At 43.9% G+C, this 19,218-nt stretch overlaps 1 protein-coding gene across 8 annotated transcripts in view; it reads right to left on the bottom strand.

Moving 5' to 3' along the window:
- Positions 1 to 17,963, bottom strand: part of NUP214 (nucleoporin 214) — a 77,579-nt gene extending 59,616 nt beyond the window's left edge. For 2 of the 8 annotated variants that reach the window (XM_073314484.2, XM_073314482.2), the window contains exons 1-13: positions 17,801 to 17,963; positions 14,670 to 14,865; positions 13,112 to 13,263; positions 11,649 to 11,853; positions 10,722 to 10,792; positions 10,303 to 10,366; positions 8,972 to 9,075; positions 8,241 to 8,347; positions 7,640 to 7,706; positions 6,886 to 7,012; positions 3,927 to 4,088; positions 2,285 to 2,765; positions 388 to 563 (exon numbers count right to left, since the gene is read on the bottom strand). In XM_073314484.2, coding sequence (XP_073170585.1) covers positions 388 to 563; positions 2,285 to 2,765; positions 3,927 to 4,088; positions 6,886 to 7,012; positions 7,640 to 7,706; positions 8,241 to 8,347; positions 8,972 to 9,075; positions 10,303 to 10,366; positions 10,722 to 10,792; positions 11,649 to 11,853; positions 13,112 to 13,263; positions 14,670 to 14,865; positions 17,801 to 17,842 — 1,954 coding nt within the window. In that variant the 5' untranslated portion in view covers positions 17,843 to 17,963. Of the gene's footprint in view, positions 1 to 387; positions 564 to 2,098; positions 2,160 to 2,284; positions 2,766 to 2,970; positions 3,063 to 3,926; positions 4,089 to 6,885; positions 7,013 to 7,639; positions 7,707 to 8,240; positions 8,348 to 8,971; positions 9,076 to 10,302; positions 10,367 to 10,721; positions 10,793 to 11,168; positions 11,322 to 11,648; positions 11,854 to 13,111; positions 13,264 to 14,669; positions 14,866 to 17,800 lie in introns of those variants that run through there. The other 6 variants (XM_073314481.2, XM_073314485.2, XM_073314486.2 and 3 more) reach the window with 6 other exon arrangements.
- Between the last annotated feature and the right edge of the window lie 1,255 nt (positions 17,964 to 19,218).

Genomic DNA, 19,218 nt, shown 5'->3' with positions numbered 1-19,218 from the left:
GCTAAATAGGTTTTAGAGTAGCAGCCGTGTTAGTCTTTATCCGCAAAAAGAAAAGGAGTACTGAATGCATCCGATGAAGTGAGCTGTAGCTTATGAAAGCTTATGCTCAAATAAATTTGTTAGTCTCTAAGAAGCTAAATAGGTTACTTGAGACAATGAATAGTTATCCCTGTGGGGAATGAGGGGCAAAGGGGAAACCCTTCCAGTTCCAGTATTATGCTCATTGCACTATATAGTTTGCAGTTTAAAGATGGGCTTTGGTTCCTGAAGTCTCCCAATCTGCACTAGCTGAAAGCAGCACAGAGAAAACCTCTCATGCTCACTTTATACCTGGTAAGATAGAAATTTGCAAAAAAAAGGAATCTAGCCTTAGCCTCAATGTCATACTTGTTGCAGACACAGGAGTGGATGCCTTCATTGGGGTGGCAGGTGAAGCTGACAGTGGTGTGGACTGGCTTAGGGGCCCTCCAGGAATAGGTTTGGAGGTAGTGGAGAATGAAAACATCGTGGAGCTGTTGTGACTGCTGCTGCCAGCAGAAGCAGATGTGTCTATGGCAGTGAACCTGAAAGACAAAAGGGCAAATATTTCAGCACCCTGAACTGGACATAACTTACTCTTATATACCCAAAATAAAACATTAACATCTAAAGAGGAGACAGTTTTTCAACTTTCTGAATCAGTACTGGGACTCAATATCCAGATACCAAGTACGGTTCTAGCTGGGAGTGAAGATGGGAAGAAGCCATTCAGGGAATATGGATGAGACTGAATAGCAGAAGGAGCAGGTGGTGTTTTCAGAGGATGGAAAATTGGTGAAAGGACAAAGTGGACTCAGGGACAGTCACCGAATGGGGGCTTTTACACCTCGACCCAGAATGTTGGATTGAAGAGGCATGTGTAACCCAGACAATCTATTCTGAGAAGGTTCCGTGGCTCACATGGCACGGCTTGTGCCTGCTATAATGGGTAACTGCACAGACAATGTCATGAAGGAGAATAGTCTTGGTGAAGGTTATCTGACACTTGGCTCCTGCTGCCTCAACCACCAGAGCAGAACTGTGTGGAGACTATTTCCCCACAGAACTGCCAGAGCTGTGTAGGAGTCAGCTCTGGATCAGGGAATCGCTCAGTTCTAGGAATCATCCCACCCCCAGTTACATCAGGCACAGAGGAAAATTAATAACCAGCAGCCTTAAAACCTGAGCTATACATCAAATGAAACTAGTGCTGACACTGTAAGGTCTGTCAAGTATTACTTTTAAAAGGCAAATGCTGCAGGAGAACAGGAACTTCCATTTATCTTAAAAACCAGGACCAGCACTTGAGATGAATATTCAGCTGATTCAGGAATTGATCACCTTGTTTGTCTTGAACATTAACTTTAAAGAAGCTTTAAAAGCTACAGCCAGAGATCTTAGTGGAAGTAGATTTTCTAATTTAAAAATAATTCTTAGAACCATTAGAAATTTCCTTATACAAATATAAAGAACTGATCTCATTAAACCCCAGCTGCAATTAACATTTCCCTTGGTGTTCTAGTCTCTTCCCTTTAAAACAAACAGAGTGAGTTAAGGGAATTAAATATCTGTGGAGCTAGACAGTGGGCTTTGGAGACAATAACTCTTTGCACTGGTGACTCAAATCCAATTCATATGGATACTGATCAGAAGCAGTTATCCTCCAATTGCTTGTGTGAAGTGAGTTTGGAGGTCTCAGGTCCAGTTCTCAATGAACAAATGTCAGCATAAAAAAAACACTGTTACCTCTCATTGATATGCTCAGTAGAGAGAAAAGAATGATAGGGACCTAGAAAACAAATTACTCTCTCACCCCTAGGTCAGGGGTGAGGCACACGAGCGAACAGTGGAGGAAGCTTGCACTGCTACTACCCATTCTGTACCTGCTCTGGACACAGAGAATTTCAAATTGCAATGGTGTTAAATTGGTACCTTTCACTAGTATTAAGTTAACAAAACCAAGAGACAAGATTATGAAAAAAAGAGATAAAAGCACTAGGTATAACGCAAGCTGGTGCTGTGCAAGTTTTGCTGCTTTATGAGTACAACCCATGACAACTCCACTATTCCAACCTCATACCTATGACAAAGCTTTGGGTAGAGAAGGCTTTCCTTAGGACTCCATCTGGAGAATAGAGGATCCCCCTAGAAAAATCACAAACTGGTAACAGCTGTGTGATCTTAGTAACTATCACCATATGCTACACATTCCCAAACTGGTTTAAGCACTGCCCACCCTTTAAATAAGCCATCAGTCTGTACTTACTTCTCGCTTAGGTTTACTTTGACAGTAGATGCTGTAGGGGTGAAACATGGTTTCTGTCCGGCAGATGTGGTAGACAGTGGTGGCACAGGTGCACTGTCTGTAGTTGGTTTAAAATTTGTAGATCCAAAAGAGAAGGAGTTGGCTGTAGCTGCCATGGGGCCTGCAGCAGGGGAAGGAATCATGGAAGCTTTGGAAGAAACAGAAGAGAAAGAGAAAGCAGCTGCTCCACTTAGACTGGAACCCAGAGCTTGCTTGGAGACATCTGATGCAAAGGGATATGGTGGGGGGTCCCCAGACATAGAGCCAGATGTCTTTACAGCTGAAGATGTAAAGGAAAAAGTGGCTGCTCCACCACCAGCAGAAAGCAGACAAGAGGCTGAAGATGCAGGAGCAAGAGGTGGATCTGAGGCAGGAGTGACAACTGGTGCAGTTTCAAACTTTGAAGGAGCAGGAGGGGTGGTCGGGATTGTAGCAGTACTTCCTGAAGAAAAACAATTGGACCAAGTTAGTATTCTATCATTAAAGGAAGTATTGCAAGCCAAATACTGTTCATTGTGGACAGTAAAATTCAATCACACTACGGAGACTGACATCACCACAAAATGACAGGGAGGAATGGGTTTCAGTCTCCAACTCAAGCCGCTGAGATACTGAATGGACAAAGCCCAAGACCTGCTCGATACTACCATTTTCCCAAGCCATTCTGAATTAATTCAGTCTGGAATTTCCGTGAAAAGGCTTCACCATTTCTCCATCAGTTTTGATGTGGTGTGTTTCATCCCATATAAAGCAGCCTGCCAGCGCACAAGTCTACTGTGGATGCAAAGAGAGGCATAATGCCAAACTAAAGCATATTGTTCCAAGCGGTAAAAACAAATGTTTAGATTTAAAAAAGAAAGTGGTAGCTTTGCACTGAAACATCACTCCATGTATACAGGGAAGTGAAACAGAGAATGAATTAATCTGCCCAGGATGGCACAAGGAGCCCCCTAATCTACATTTTACACACACTGTAATATGCTCAACATGCCTATTAGACTATTTACTTCCCACCAGTTTTCCAATGCTATTGTTGCAGTTGATCCGAAACCTGTTTCAATAAGCCCTCATGATCACAAACAAAGCATCTAACCCATGTCACGGCCCCATGAAGAAACAACATATGGGAAGAACACAAAAAGTTATTTAGGACAGGCACTCTTTTTGTTCCGTGTTTGTACAGTATCTAGCACAATGGGACCCATGACTGGGAGATCATAAGTGCTACTGCAACACCAATGATACATAACACCACAACGAGAGTGCCCAAGATGCCTTCTTGAAAGATACAGGTTATGGCAGTTGGTTTGCCACATAGTTGCAGCCCTGTACCCCAAAAGTGACTGGGTATAAGTGTACAGTTTGAGAAATGCTTTGGGTTCCCTATGTACATTTACACAGCTGGTGGAATGGAACCTTGAGCATGGAAACCATCATGAGCTGGTTACTACATGCTATATGCTGGGGCACAGGCTTGTTTTACTTCACAAAAGCCTCCTGGCGGTCCCCCTCTAACTACCTGGAAAGGAAGCTTAACAGCTAAGTATTTCCAAGTGCCACAAATTAAAGCAAAAGCCTCTTCCCCACACATGGCAGCACCCACCTGCTGCTTTTGGCGCTCTCTCTCCTTCTATTGACAGTTGGTCTGGGGTCACTATGAGCGATCGGACACCTGGGTTTTGATTGATCATGTAAAATGGACATAGCACTCCATCCGTAGAGAGCAATATTAGAACTGGAGCTGCAGGGAGGGTCTTCTCATCACCTGCAAAAGACCACACAGCAGGCTAATGACACCATCAAAGTCATCTGCCTTCATTACCACCACCATCACCCCAAATCCCTCACACTTGACTTTCTTACCATCTCACATCAAAGCTACTTATTCTCTAGAACATGTACTATGATTTTTTTTATATGTAACCATTTGCTTCCAATAGTTCTACTTGCTATCTCTTGACTCTCTATTCATTGTTAAATAAACTTATACTTGATTTCAGTATAAACACATGTAAGCATTAAGCGGAGTGGTGATCCGAGGTGAAACTGTAAAGTTGGAGTGCACTGTTTCTTTGGAAGCAGCGAACGTGTGACTAACCAGTGAATCCAGAGACACTCCAAGGAGACACTTGGAGGGCTCAGTGGTTGCAGCATGTCCATCGTTAACCTGTATGCCTAGAGAGGAGTGTTTGTATTGTCTGCGGCTGGTGGAACTGGAGAGCTGGCCCCCTGCAGGCACAGACAAAGCTTCCTCATGCTATAGGAAGGTGGTCGTGAGGTACCTCACAATTCTGGGTATTCCTTGCAGAGCCGTCCCTTGGGTAGGGCGAATTGCGGCGACCTCTCCGGGCCCCGTGCTTTAGGGGACACCACACTTCGCCATCATAGCTCCCCCACCCCATGTGCCCACCCTGGCCCCACCATTATTCAAATGCGGAGGCCGGGGAATGTGGAGGTCCCAGCCCAGGCTGGGCAGGAGCAGCATCCTCACCCAGCGGACAGGCACCCCTGACCACTGTGGGTGGGCCTTGCTCCAGATAAGCCTCCTCGGCCCCACCGCCACCACCAGCACACCCCTGGCCCCATTCCTCCACCCCCAAAAGGGCCCCTGGGGGAGACCCAGCATTCCCCCTGCCCCATAGGGGGCCCATACAGGCGAATTTGTCCCGGGCCCTGCACCTCCCTAGGGTCAGTTCCCGACTCCTGGGAAGTATCAGAGAGTGGACAAAGCAAGACTAAGCGCAGCCAAAAAGGAGCTGATTGGGTTAAGTGGGGAGGGTATGGAATGTGTAGCATTCTCTGAAGAGATGTCTCTCGTCTCAGGATTCAGCTATGGACTTAAAGAAGCTGCTCCAGTAGATTCCTTAATCCAATAAAAGTGTCTGGATTAACACACAGAATGCTTCAGATCCAATTCTGCATTAAACACAAATTGCGAACAACCATAGCCTGTCGCTACCATAAAGGCTACTGCTCTTCTCAGGTAACTGGCATCCTGCTGTGTTCTACATGCCGCTTGTCCCTACCTTCTGCTCTGCCCAACGGCTCCTCCATTTCCGTCTCACTCTGTGCTTTGAGGGAAGGTTTTCAAAATCCATCAAGATACAGCACAGTGGTGCCATTATATCTTCAAAGCACCTTGTCAGAGACAGAAGCTGAGGAGCCTTCAGGCAGAGCAGAAGCTATAGCAACAATGTAACTGTCTGTACCTAGAGCACAGTAGGATACAAAGCCAGGTCAGGCCTTTTGCTTTAATGCAGAGCTGATTCCTAGGCATTTACAAACCATGCATTTTCCTGGTTGTGGAATTAGCCTGCTTTTCCTTTAGATCAATGCAAATTATATAAGAAAAGAGCCCTGCAGGAACAACTCTGCTACAAGAGCACGCCACTTTTACAGGCAATACTGGAGTAAAACACTACAGGTAGTTTCAAACCCAATATCATCTCAATTCCATCAATTGAGGTGGTGATGGAAACAAAGCACATTAGTTATAGATTGACGATTGCTGAGTCCCAGGTTACTAAGAGCTTACTTAATTAGACAAACTAGATGCTGAACTGTACCAGAGCCCTGGTCAAGATGTAACCTCTCAGGACACCGATAAATGCAAAGTAACACACATTGGAAAACGTAATCCCAACTATACATATAGAACGATGGGGCCTAAATTAGCTGTTACCACTCAAGAAAGAGATCTTGGAGTCATTGTGGATAGTTCTCTGAAAACATCCACTCAATGTGCAGCGGCAGTCAAAAAAGCAAATAGAATGTTGGGAATCATTAAGAAAGGGATAAACAATAAGACAGAAAATATATTGCCTCTATATAAATCCATGGTACACCCACATCTTGAATACTGCGTGCAGATGTGGTGGCCCCATGTCAAAAAAGATATATTGGAATTGGAAAAGCTTCAGAAAAGGGCAACAAAAATGATTAGGCGTATGGAACGGCTGCCATATGAGGAGAAATTAATAAGACTGGGACTTTTCAGCTTGGAAAAAGAGATGACTAAGGGGGGGGGGGATATGACAGAGGTCTATAAAATCATGACTGGTGTGGAGAAAGTAAATAAGGAAGTGTTATGTATTCCCCATAACACAAGAACTAGGGGTCACCAAATGAAATGAACAGGTAGCAGATTTAAAACAAACAAAAGTTTCACACAACACACAGTCAACCTTGTGGAACTCTTTGCCAGAGGATGTTGTGAAGGCCAAGACTATAACAGGGTTCAAAAATGAACTAGATAAATTCATGGAGGTTAGGTCCATCAATGGCTATTAGACAGGATGGGCAGGGATGGTGTCCCCAGCCTCTGTCTGCCAGAAGCTGGGAATGGGTGACAGGGGAGGGAACACTCAACGATTACCTGTTCTGTTCATTCCCTCTGGGGCATCTGACATTGGCCACTGTCAGAAGACAGGATACTGGGCTAAGATGGACCTTTGGTCTTACTCAGTATGGCCGTTCTTATCACCCTACCACTCCCCAGAAGATATCTGAGTTGCTATTATTAACAGTATTCCCCAGTAAACAAAACAAGCAGATAGACTTACTGATAGGTATTGGCATGTTACTGGTGTAATCTATGGCAACACCTACTGGTAAGGTGTCATCATTCTTATCTGTCACAGGAAGTTCTGCTCTGCTGGAATCTTCTAGAACCCACGATTCCCAGTTGTTCTGGAAAGAAAGAATATTTTTGCTACTGTTCTGTGATTTCCAGCACTCTCTCTCACGCTGGGAACAAGCTGCAGAAAAGCACAAATACCTTGCACATGAACTCTGGATAGCCTGGCTTTGGAATGTTAGCCAAAGATTTAGAAAGAATAGATAGCAACAAGATGGGCTATATCTGTCAAAATTTGCCAGATTAAAAAAAAATCCTACAAATATCAAAAACCGTCACAAATTCCTGAGTGACTTTTACATATGGTACTTACATTTTCTGGAATGAGTTCACTTTAAGTTTAAAGTTAAACTAATGAGCTCAGCAAGACTAAAGTCACCATGGTGAAAAGCGATTCAGGATGTTAAACTGGCACCAAGCCACTGATGCCACATAGCCCTTTGGCACTTTGCTCATTACCTGCTATGCTTCAGTACAGTCGTCTACTTTCTGGTTACTAAAAACACTCTGGCTCATAAGCAAGGCAAGGATGTAATAAAAATTTCCTTTCATCTTAAGAGTCTATGTATATCAAATGAGTCAACTCTGAGATGAGCATTCTCTAGCCCTCAGATTTTGATATCCAGATAGCTTTCCTGGAAAAGATACATTTAGTCAAGCGCTGCAGAAAGGAAGGTTACCTGGTCCGCTTGTCTAGAGAGAATGCTGACTTCTGTGGAAGCTGCTGACGCTGCCAGGACTAGATCCCTTCAAGTATAGAACCAAAACAGTGTTAAGTCCAAATATGATGACAACACACATAGAGTTCCTCAGCCCATACTATTGTAATGAGCATCCCAAATACTTATGGCATGCTATATGAATCAAGAATGAAACTAATTTATCATGCTCAAGTGGTAAAAGACAGGGGAGAAATACATGGAACTCTTCATCATTCCAAACAGGTGTCATTAGCAGTCAGGGGTTCAGTTACTTTGTCAGAGGTGATGAGATAAGATACTCATACAACATCATTATTCTAAGCCATTTGTGATGGAACAGAAATAAATAGTTTAACAAACAGGGCATAACATATTCACACAGACCTGTGAACAGAAAAATCTAAAAGCCATGCACCACTTAAAGCATAAGTTTCATTCTTAGTAGAAAGCACGACTTTAAAAACCTTTGTGCATTTATGGCACATTATACATTTTTACCACCCAAAAACTGAGAAATTGATAATTTCTTTTGACCCATGTATAAAGAGCTGAAGACTTGGTCATAGGTCTCTACACTCACCACTCCTCAACATAGTTGAGAAAGTAATGATGCTGTCTCTCGGTGCAGCTACCATAGCAAGGCTCCATAAAATTCACGAACTTCTCTGGTCGTTTCTCTTCCTTTTTCTGCAGAGACCGGAGGAACAGAAATTGACATTCAATTTAGCTTCCATTAAAGCAAGTTAAGTCAGCTTCTCATACAAATAGGCATACCTAGAGAATATAATTACATTACACTTCTTAGAAATATGCTCAGATCATTACAAAGTTAATCGGGTCCAACTGTGTAAAGTGCACAGGAGCAATCAGGACTGCATGTGTGCATCACTCTACACAAACAGTCCTAGGAGGGTACAATTTGGTATTGCATACAGCAGCAGGGTACAAAAAACAGTCTCTCGGTAGCCCACACTGCAATAAACCACAAGGTTACCTTCCAGAGCACCTGATACGCAGGACTTAAGTCCTATTAACTTGGAGACCTCAAAAGGTTTGCCACAGTCTAATCTCAATAGAAAATGGGATACTGATTTCTTCCCTATTGGACCCTACTTCAAGTTTTTGCCATTAAACCATTAAGCTTCAGAATTGAGTTTGATACTGGAACCTCTATTTTTATTGTTCTCGTTAGCATCAAAGAACATAGGACACTAATAAGCAGGTCAGAAGAACAAACAGTGCTACCATCACGTTCATTAGCATAAAATCCTTAAAATGAGAAAAATAAAGTGGAGACTTCCTAGCACTTACAGGCAATATGGCCATCACCACCTCTGGGGATGTTTCCAAGGTCCCATCTGCAGCCGCATAAACTATAGTGAAGACGTAGGTGCCAACCCAAAGCACATCCAGGACTGGAAGAAAAATGAATAATCATCATCCAGAGACATCTTAAAGGAGCACTGCCTTGGATATTGTGTACTATGTGCAACTAAAACCAAACTCGAATGCCACTGTGACATTGTAAATCTCATAGGGATGGTTTACACCTCCGCAGTAGGACGAAGACAACTTCTAATGCGCTACCTAACCAACTACATGTCATCTAGCAGACAACATACAAGAAGTGTTTGAGTGACATTAGGAGACCAACTTGATGTGAGGAAATTCAGAAAAAAAGCTGAAGCACGTACCTGGGCCAGTCTACTGTGCCTTGGTACACTGTGGGCAAGAACACACCATTGTCTTCACACACTGAACATATCTAATGATGGAGTTGAAGCTTTAACTCTAAATTTTCTGCATTTGCATCAGTATTAGAAAGTTCTGAATGTAGTTTTGTAGTGGTGGTTTGAATTTTATTATGAAATAAGGAAAATTATGAATAAAATAAGGTCAGTTCTCTCATGAAGTGTCTGGAAATCTCCATGGCAATATGTAATTGCAGCCTTTAGAAAGTACAGTCCATCTTAAAAGTTGTCATCACACATTGACCTAATGCACATGTTAGAAACCCTAGATATGCACAGGAGCTACTTTTCCCCCCCACCACTAAGGTGCATCGCCCAAATTCATCTTAACATTTTAATTATTTAATTTTTTTGCATGTGCATTAAAAAGCAGCTTGTATTCATTTTAAAAAAACATTTAAGAGTTTTTTAAATGCTTGAATATTCATAGAATATGATGCCAGAAGACACCATTGTGATTATCTAGCCTGACCTCCTGTATAACACAGATCATGGGACTTCCCTGAACTAATTCCTGTTTGACCTAGAGCATATCTTTTAGCAAAACAGCCAATCTTGACCTAAAAATTTTCAGTGACAGCGAATCCACCAAAACCTTTTATGAGTTGTTCCAATGGTTAATTATCCTCACTGTTTAAAAGTTCATGCTTTATTTCTACATATGAATGTCCAACTGAAACAAGACCTTGTATATTAAATTTTGGCCTGGAGGCAGTTTTTATTACCAAATTAACCCCCCCCCCCAAAAAAAAAAAGGTGTCTATGGCAGAAATGCTGGCACATCCTTAAGTACCTTAGCACCAACAAGAATCAACGTAAAGAGGACATGACATGGACATGACATTTTAATGAAAGAAAAAGTCAAAAAAAAAAGAAGAAGAAATACTGTACCTTTAACAGGATTATCTGGGTCATAAAACGGAGGACAGGGAATTACTTTTTTCTCCTGCAGGCTCTGAAAGAAAAAGAATTCCTCTTTCAGAAATAAGAACACTAACAACCCCCATCAGGAGTTTTGCAGATCCCAAAGAGTTGTTTTTAGGGTGCTACAGGTCCTTTTTAAACAGCTGCCACATTCCTCCTCAGAGACCCTTGCATTTCAGCAGCAGCAGATGTCCCAATACCTCTCTCAAAGGCAGACTGAGATGCTTAATGTTTATGACGTGCTTGGAAAGTCTCACACGAAAGGCACTGTACTACCTACACTATGCTCCCAATATCAATAGCCACATGCTGATGAAAGGCAAAATTAAAGCTAATTAGAAGTCAGTGAAAAGAAACATAATGAATTACTGCACACAAAAACTTACAGGCAGATACTGGACCACAGTGCCATTTTGTTTCCCTACAGCCAGTTGCTTTCCTTTGGGGCTCCAGCACACTAAGTAAACAAGAGGGTTTTATCAGCACAAAATAGAATGGCAGTGGAAGAATTGAACACTTACAGGACTTCCCAGTGACAGCATCAGTAAACTAAATACCACTCAAACTAGAGCCAAACAGCCGATCCTACTGAAGTTGTCCTCTCTTGTGGATTCCATCCACTTTCATTACTATATGGCAATGCAGAAAGATGAGTCCAAAGAGGCTCCATGGCTCAGATTAATTAAAATTTCAGCAACATTTAACTTTCTGCATATCTGCCTTAGAGTCTGGCTACACACAAACTTGCAGTGGTTTAAACTGGTGAAAATCCTGTGATTTAAGAGTAGCCACAAAGTTGCACTGATTTAACTAAATCAATTTAAAAATCACACCTTTTGTAAAACCAGTGCAATGTGTGTTTGAACCAGGCCTCATCTGGGCTAGAAGTCTGGAGAATGCTTGCAAAACACCAATTCTGCTTGCTTGCATGCCACATCACAGAAGACAAAGTTCCTCAAGCACTGATGAAACTGAAAAACGCAGGGAAACAATTCTATTTTACCTGCAATACTGCGCCTTTCCCTCAAGCGATATTGAGGGCCTGATACAATGTAATCTTTTGTCAGAAACATTTAGCTCTAATTCTCAAAGTGGGCTGCTCAAAGAAGATCATGAAAAAAAATTTAGAAAACCGTTATTGGAATATAATTAAGTTCTATTTAAGTTTAACTCCATTTGCTCCCCAGGAGAAGATTTTAAAATTGCTGTAAAGGCAAATACGCTTGTCTCTCTAGTGACATCTACACTTCCACACTCTTTACAGCATCTTCCATCTTTACAAATTATCATTAAGTCAGAGCTGGGTCACCCACCTGATGTAACAGCCACCGAGGATGGAAGAGTGGCATACACTTTCACAGACTCTGTGACCTGCAGGACAGAGATACTACCATCGGACAGACAGACAGCGACCATGGAGGGGCTAGCAGGGTTCCACTTCAGATCACAGACCATTGCCATGCTGCCCGAGTCTTTGGCCAGTTTATGATAAGCAAATGGACGTTTCTGCTGTTTAGCCTTTTAAGAGAAAATAAATGAATGCCTCAGCCCATAAATTCAGTGTGCAAACAAGTTCTCCCAAACTCATAATCCATAACTATTTGGCCTTGCTGTACTGTAACAATTGTGATGTAGGAAAAAACACTGACTGCTACAGCACACAAACCAAGATTTAATGCAAGTTAAAGTGACATGTTTAGGTTAAAAGTTATGTATTTATTTAAAAATTCTTTCCTTGTGTCATGTTAATTTCTCCAGATTACTAAAAATTTTAAATATTGAGTTTATTTTTTCACCATATAGGTTAATTGGGAGGGAGGGGGGGAAGAGGAGGGAGAGAATTAGTTTCACTGTTGATTTCTTGTCTGTTTCCCTTTCCTATTCTGTAGTGTTGCAATGGCTGGGTTGCGAACAATGAGGGGAATGTGTAAACGTATGAGCACATTGTTTAGCCAGAATATAAAAATGCCACTGCAAACGGATTAATATTTGTTTAAGTATGTTCAGCACTGCACAAGATCAAATATTGTCATTGTTTTTGGCATTCAATAATTGGGGGTTTTTAGGGGTTTTTTTTAAAATCTATATTTGGACCTAAACAACCTGATAATGCCAGTAGAGCATTTTAAAAGCCAGTAGAGCAGCTGTGGAAATACTGCTCCCTGCACTGGGGGCTCACATTCAATACTAAAGTTCAGTCTTCAGCACTCTAACATGCAAGCCCATGATACTTGATGCAAAGCAAGCAGTAAACTATACAAAATGTCATGTGGAATAATTGAAGAAGGCCAAAATAAGTCATTTTCTAACACTACTGCAGTAGAATTTTTTCTGGATAACGATTTCATCTTTTCTTTCAACGTGTTCCTTATTCAGAGAGAAGTTACAGCTATGCAATAGCAAACAGACAGACAATCACAAACACTGCTTTGCACAGCAGACAGGGCTAGCATACAAGCAGGAGTTTGAATTACCACATTCCAAGTCAGAGGTGGGGCTATTAATATTTGGCACTTTTCTTATTCACAGGGCTGTTTAAACATCAGTTGTGAGATCCTCACAACAGCCCTATGAGGTAGGCAAATAACCTCATTTTACAGATGGGGAAACTAAAGCAGATTTTAATTGAAAAGTTATTGAATAAACCTCACAGTTCTTTGCCTACAAAGCATACTCTACTGTGGACACACAGGAAAACATTTTGAGATATCCCCTTTCTGTCATCAAATGCTCCCTTTCAAGGTGAAATTTGTACATCTGTTTGTATGTACCTTACCTGATTTGAGAACATGCGGACATCAAAAAAGCCAATGAAGGAACCAAACTCACTGGATGTCATGCAGACAGACAGTGTGAGGTTATCACAGCTCAGAGCCAGGTGATGCACAGGAAACTTCATAGGAACCAATATACTTTGAACATTTTCAACTTAAAAACAAAAGGAAATGGAAGAGGGAAGTATGGAGCGGTCACTCTTAGAAAACAGTCAAAAGTAAGTGAGTCACTTTAAGCAGAATTATTAAGAAAAGTAAATACAGATGCCACCTGGTAACCTAAAGTGCATTCATGTAAAGCTAAACACTGCAGACTAATTCTAAAAGATGCGTAAAGACATGTACTCCACTTTCCATAAGTCAAGTCTGAATAATTTTTTGGATGCTTAACTATCTTGAAGAGGGACATTTCTCATTACAGGTTTTTGAGGAATTTCCTTGTTCTGGATCTTGGCATGTGGATTGCCCTAAAACTGAAGAGGCTGAGACTTACATCTACTTGGTTGTAAATTTTAATACACAAATTACTGGAAGGGTCAGATAGCACAGATCAAATCGAACTCATGACAATTTTTTTTAAATTTGATGGATAATATCCCAGCAGGTCTCATTACTTTTGAGGCTAAGATATGGCATCAGAATCACAGAAATGAGAGGAAGACAATATTCCTTACAGCATCTAGTCCTGACCTTTATCAGAGACCAGATACTGGATCAGATGGATGATTTGATTTGATATAGCCAGGCAACTCCTAAATTCCTGTGAATATCAACTGTCAGAGCTAGGAGTCTGGTAACGCTTCTCAGGTGAAAGAACGAACTTATATGGCACACACCACGATTGTACTTTTAATTACTTGGGAGACATTCAGATACTAACAACCACCCCTAAGGAAAAACAGCTTGATGAATTTATAGGTTTGTTTACATGAGCAAGAGGGTGTGTTAGGTAATTTATGAAGAAGTTACTGAGGGAAAATTAAATTGAAGAAATTACTTTTGCACTGAGGTCTGAAAGTGGTAGTTTTGTGATGACTCACCTCTTTTACTGGAGAGAGTTCCACAATCTAGGTTGAGCTCCTGTGAAAATTCTATCTCCTGCTCTCACAAGCCTCCCTGAGTTCACAGGTTCACTATTGTCCTGATTGACTGCAGCTGTCACAGGAGATCATGGTTGTGCACAAAACACCATTCTCTCCAGAAGCTAAAGTCAATCCCATGGAGGACTTTGAATATCAGGAGGGAAAAACTGAACAGGAATTTATTCACTGGGGAGCCCGTGCGGAGAGTACGGTATCCTGATAACACGTTCCCAGCAATTTATATTGCAAAGCGGACAACTGCTGCATCTTGTATCAGCTGGAGTTGCATCAGCATATGTTGCCTCGTTCCTAAATATAACAAATTCAAATAGTGAAGCCTGGTAGTCACAAATTCATGGATTGCCACAGCCAGGCCTGTATCAAATGGAATGTGGCACGAGTAGACTAATCAACTATGTCATAGACCTTCCAAATGCAGCTCTCTTCACTGTACAGCAATAATTTAAAAATAGCTTACCAATTTTATTGCGATCTTCTCCTGCTTGATTCTGAATGAGAAGGTTTTTAGTGTGAAAGATCTGCAGGCCAGTTGCTCCACCAGCAAAGACTAGCCCATATTTGTTCGAGATGGCAAGGAGACTGGAACGTTCTTTAGGGAGTTCGTCAGGAGCATCAAATATTCGGACTTTCTTCAACGCTCTGAACTGAAAATCCTGTCATAAAATAATAGAGTTAAAAAGCAATTTTAGTTGTATATATGTGGGGCAGGGAAGGGGACAGAAAACTGAGTTTCATTTACACCTGGAGAAACTGAACTCATTAAAAAGCACTTTACACTTTCCCACTACTATACATACAGCCTCTCAATTGTTACTTCCCACATGGTTGCCAAACCACGAGCTCCTGAAAATGATTTTGAACAGTTTACAGACCACAACGACAAAAATATTGACCCTAAAACTGACCCAAGGTAAAATCATTTGTTACAATCACTTCCAGATTTCTTAAAATATACAGAGAGTGATAGTTCCATGAATTATCTATAAACAGATGGGCCAGGGACTTCACTCAGCACATTTGGTATTAGTGAGATAAGTAATGCAGAATAGGAAAGGCTGTTATTAATCTCATGAAACACTTTAACCACAAACAGTAACAAGTGCCTTTTCAACAGGATATTGAAATCTCTCTCAGAGAGGTCTATTAAATCATTTCTTCTTCACTTTATCTACTTTGCAGCTTGAGCGCCAAGTTATTTTCAAGCATCTTTTTAAAAGTATTTTTCTATCAGGTGTCCTAAAATGGACCACTTCTTTTCACTGTTTACAAAAGAAATTAGGAAGTCACCATTTTAATTCCTGACAGGCATATTTTTTTTTCCAAAGTTTGATAATCCTTAATATACTTGGCACTAATTGGCAGCATTTGGAGAACATGAAGACTTTCCTAGAAGGTAGCACAAATCTTCAATTTGAAAAAAACCTGTGCATCATGGCTAGTAGAGTCAGAGTGACAGTTAGGGGACACTCAACTTAAGAGTGGTATACGTGTCTGAACATATTTTTACCTGCTATTGTAGTAACACTTAAGATAACTATACCCAAAACAGTAGGCAAAAAATCCCCCGTCCTTCTCCCCTCTCCCCCTTGAATGTTTACTTCATGCATTTGGCAGTAGTTTGCATGTAATCACACACACCCATTGTTTGCATTGGGCTTCTGCATCACACGAAACAGAAAAATAGGAAAAAAGGTGATTACAAACCATAACATTTAAAAGCTACATATAAGTGCTGACTGATTGGACAGAGAACTTAATGGTAACATTACGACTATGCAGAAAACATAGGTTCTGTTTAGGATTCCAGTCTCACTCTCAAATAGGTTGACACAAAAACACACAAACCAATGTTTTAAAATGTAATGGTGGTGCCTAACTTTAGGCACCTAAACTAACTGCCTGACTGGGAGAGGAAGGATACTGACCACTCACTAGGGTGACCAGATGTCCTGATTTTATAGGAACAGTCCCACTATTCAGGGCTTTGTCTTATATAGCCACCTATTTTCACCCCGTTCTAATTTTTCACACTTGCTATCTGGTCACCCTAGCACAGGGGCTCTCCAAACTGGGGGTTGGGACCCCTCAGGAGGTCGCAAGGTTATTACATGGGGGGGTCACAAGTTGTCAGCTTCCACCCCAAACCCCACTTCGCATCCAGCATTTACAATGGTGTTAAATATATTAAAAAGTATTTTTACTTTATATTGGAGGGATTGCACTCAAAGGCTTGCTGTGTGAAAGGGGTCACCGGTATAAAAGTCTGAGAACTACTGCCCCAGCACCTGCTGATGTAAAAGGCACTTGTGGGTGCCCCACACCCCTGCAAAAAAAATCAGGCCACTTATTTAGGTGTCCCCTTCCCTTAGGCACTTAGTAAAGTGCTTAAATATAGATACAGGTGTCTAACTCGATACCGCTGGGCATGGAAAACTGAGGAAGCAACTGCATCCTGCCACATGCAGCAATGTGTCAACTAAATAACCAGCCTTGCTACCAAGCTCTATGAGAGAAGCTGGCTTAGCTCCTGCCTGGAAAGAGAACCAGCCGCCCAGGCCGCCCCATGCGTGGCGCTCGCCTTGGTCCAGTGAGTAACATGGACCCCGACAACCTGGGGTCCCAGTTCCAGGGCTCCCCCTATATAGGGGAGAGGAGGATGACTGGGGCCGATGAAGAGGATACGTCTGAACACTGGAAGAGCGGACAGCTGCTGGGCGACAGGCTGCCACCACCCCACCCCAGCCCCCCACCCCCAGAACACAGCCCCCCCCCCCGTCCACCCTAACAACCCCCCCACCCCAGCTCCCCGCCCACCCTAACAACCCCCACCCCAAGAACACAGCCCCCCCGTCCACCCTAACAACCCCCCCACCCCAGCTCCCCGCCCACCCTAACAACCCCCCCACCCCAAGAACACAGCCCCCCCCGTCCACCCTAACAACCCCCTACCCCAGCTCCCCGCCCACCCTAACAACCCCCCCACCCCAGCTCCCCGCCCCTAGAACACAGCCCCCCCCGCCCACCCTAACAACCCCCCACCCCAGCTCCCCGCCCACCCTAACAACCTCCCCACCCCAAGAACACAGCCCCCCCCGTCCACCCTAACAACCCCCCACCCCAGCTCCCCGCCCCCGGAACACAGCCCCCCCGCCCCCGCCCACCCTAACAACCCCCCCACCCCAGCTCCCCGCCCCCGGAACACAGCCCCCCCGCCCCCGCCCACCCTAACAACCCCCCACCCCAGCTCCCCGCCCACCCTAACAACCCCCCCACCCCAGCTCCCCGCCCCTAGAACACAGCCCCCCCGTCCACCCTAACAACCCCCCACCCCAGCTCCCCGCCCCCGGAACACAGCCCCCCCGCCCCCGTCCACCCTAACAACCCCCCCACCCCAGCTCCCTCCCCCCGCGTAGCTCCGCACCCCGGAACACAGGCTCCCCTCTCCCCCCCACCCCAGCAACTCCCTCCTACAACCCCCTTGGGGCCCAACGCAGGGGTCGAGCCCCTCCCGCCCCAGGGCCCACCAGGCGTCCTCCCGCAGCCCCAATGCCCCGCACCGGGCCCCCAAAGCCGCCAGCCCTCCCGCACCTTCATCTCCCGCTCGGGGACCACGTCCATATCGTCCCCCATGGCTCCGGCCCAGCGCGGGCGCCAACCGCTCGGCGCCTCCTCCCCGCCCCCGCGCTGCGCAGGGACCTGAGCGGGCGTTTCCGCTTCCGGCGGCCATCAAGCCCAAAGAGCCGCTCTCGCCGCAGCGCTCTATGGTCGCGCCTCTGGCGCGGGGAGAAAGAAGCCTAGATAGAGGTTTGAGGTGGGGGGGGCGGGGCCTAATGCCCGGGGGTGGGAGCTTTGACAGGGAAGGGGCGTGGCCAAAGGGGTCAGGGGAGCCGTCCGCTCTGCGGGGCAGGGACCGTTGGTTTGTACAGCGCCTAGAGGAAACAGTCCAGGCTACAGCCACCTCCCGGTCACACAGTGACGCGAGAGACTTCCTTCCTGAGCACAGCTGAGCCTTGCTCCACTGCAAATCAGGCAGCGCACCCCTGCCCCTGGCCCCCAGCACTAGAACAAGGGAGCAGGGAGATTTCATCTCTGCTTGGGCCCCTGGTTAAGCTGCGGGGGGCTGGAAAAGCAGCGCAGAGAGAGTTCAGCTGCAGCTGTAAGGTAGTACAAGTGCATGTGTTTATATCACCCTAATGGGCATTTTAGAGCCTACAAAACACTTTCAGCTACTACCCCTTAAAACATTTTCTCTCTAGATCGAGTGGTAAAACCCTGTTTTGGGCAGGGGGAGCTGAAGGACAAAGGTTCTAGTCACAACTCCACACCTGGATGCAAGGATTAAATGTCATACTGTATTATGTGAAGCATGTAAGAATGTCTGAAAGTCTTCCAAGTGTAAACCTTCCCCCTTTTTAAAAATGAACGATACATTCTGAACTTGCACTGGCCCCAATGAGACATATACATTCTTTAGAGAGGCTGCTGGCAAGGCCTCATCCCCACGTCCCACTATGCTGGGGCAAAAGGGCATCTCATACTCAGCCTTCCGTGATGATGGAAAAGAAATCCACCTGCCATCTCCCGGAACCATGAAGCTTGGTCACTGCTTGGATGATTATTTATGGAGACCCAGATGGTTTAGCCAAACCATTGTAAAAGCGAGGGTGGAGAAGATCTGTCAGAAGAGTCTTGTTGCTCCTGCCAGACAGGTGTGCATGTCAAACAGTGACCCTGAAGCAAGTGAGCAGCCAGGAGGCAGCCTGAAATTTATTTCATGAATGTTTGATTTTATAAAAAATAAAATCAAATAAACCTTCCCTTGCACTGTTTAACTCAAACATTGAAGCATTTGATCAGTTACTGACTTAAATGATTTTCACCTGTCTTATACTGATGTAATTTAAGTGCCTATTCTGGGATTTGCACCCTTTTAACTAAATTGATTTAAAAACTAAGTTTTCGTTTATTGGGAACAACTTGAGTTTAGACAAGGCTCCGGAGTAGCA

This window comes from Lepidochelys kempii, chromosome 16 (assembly GCF_965140285.1).
Source record: "Lepidochelys kempii isolate rLepKem1 chromosome 16, rLepKem1.hap1, whole genome shotgun sequence".
NCBI lineage: Eukaryota > Metazoa > Chordata > Testudines > Cheloniidae > Lepidochelys > Lepidochelys kempii.
This window is presented reverse-complemented; position numbering and strand designations above follow the sequence as displayed.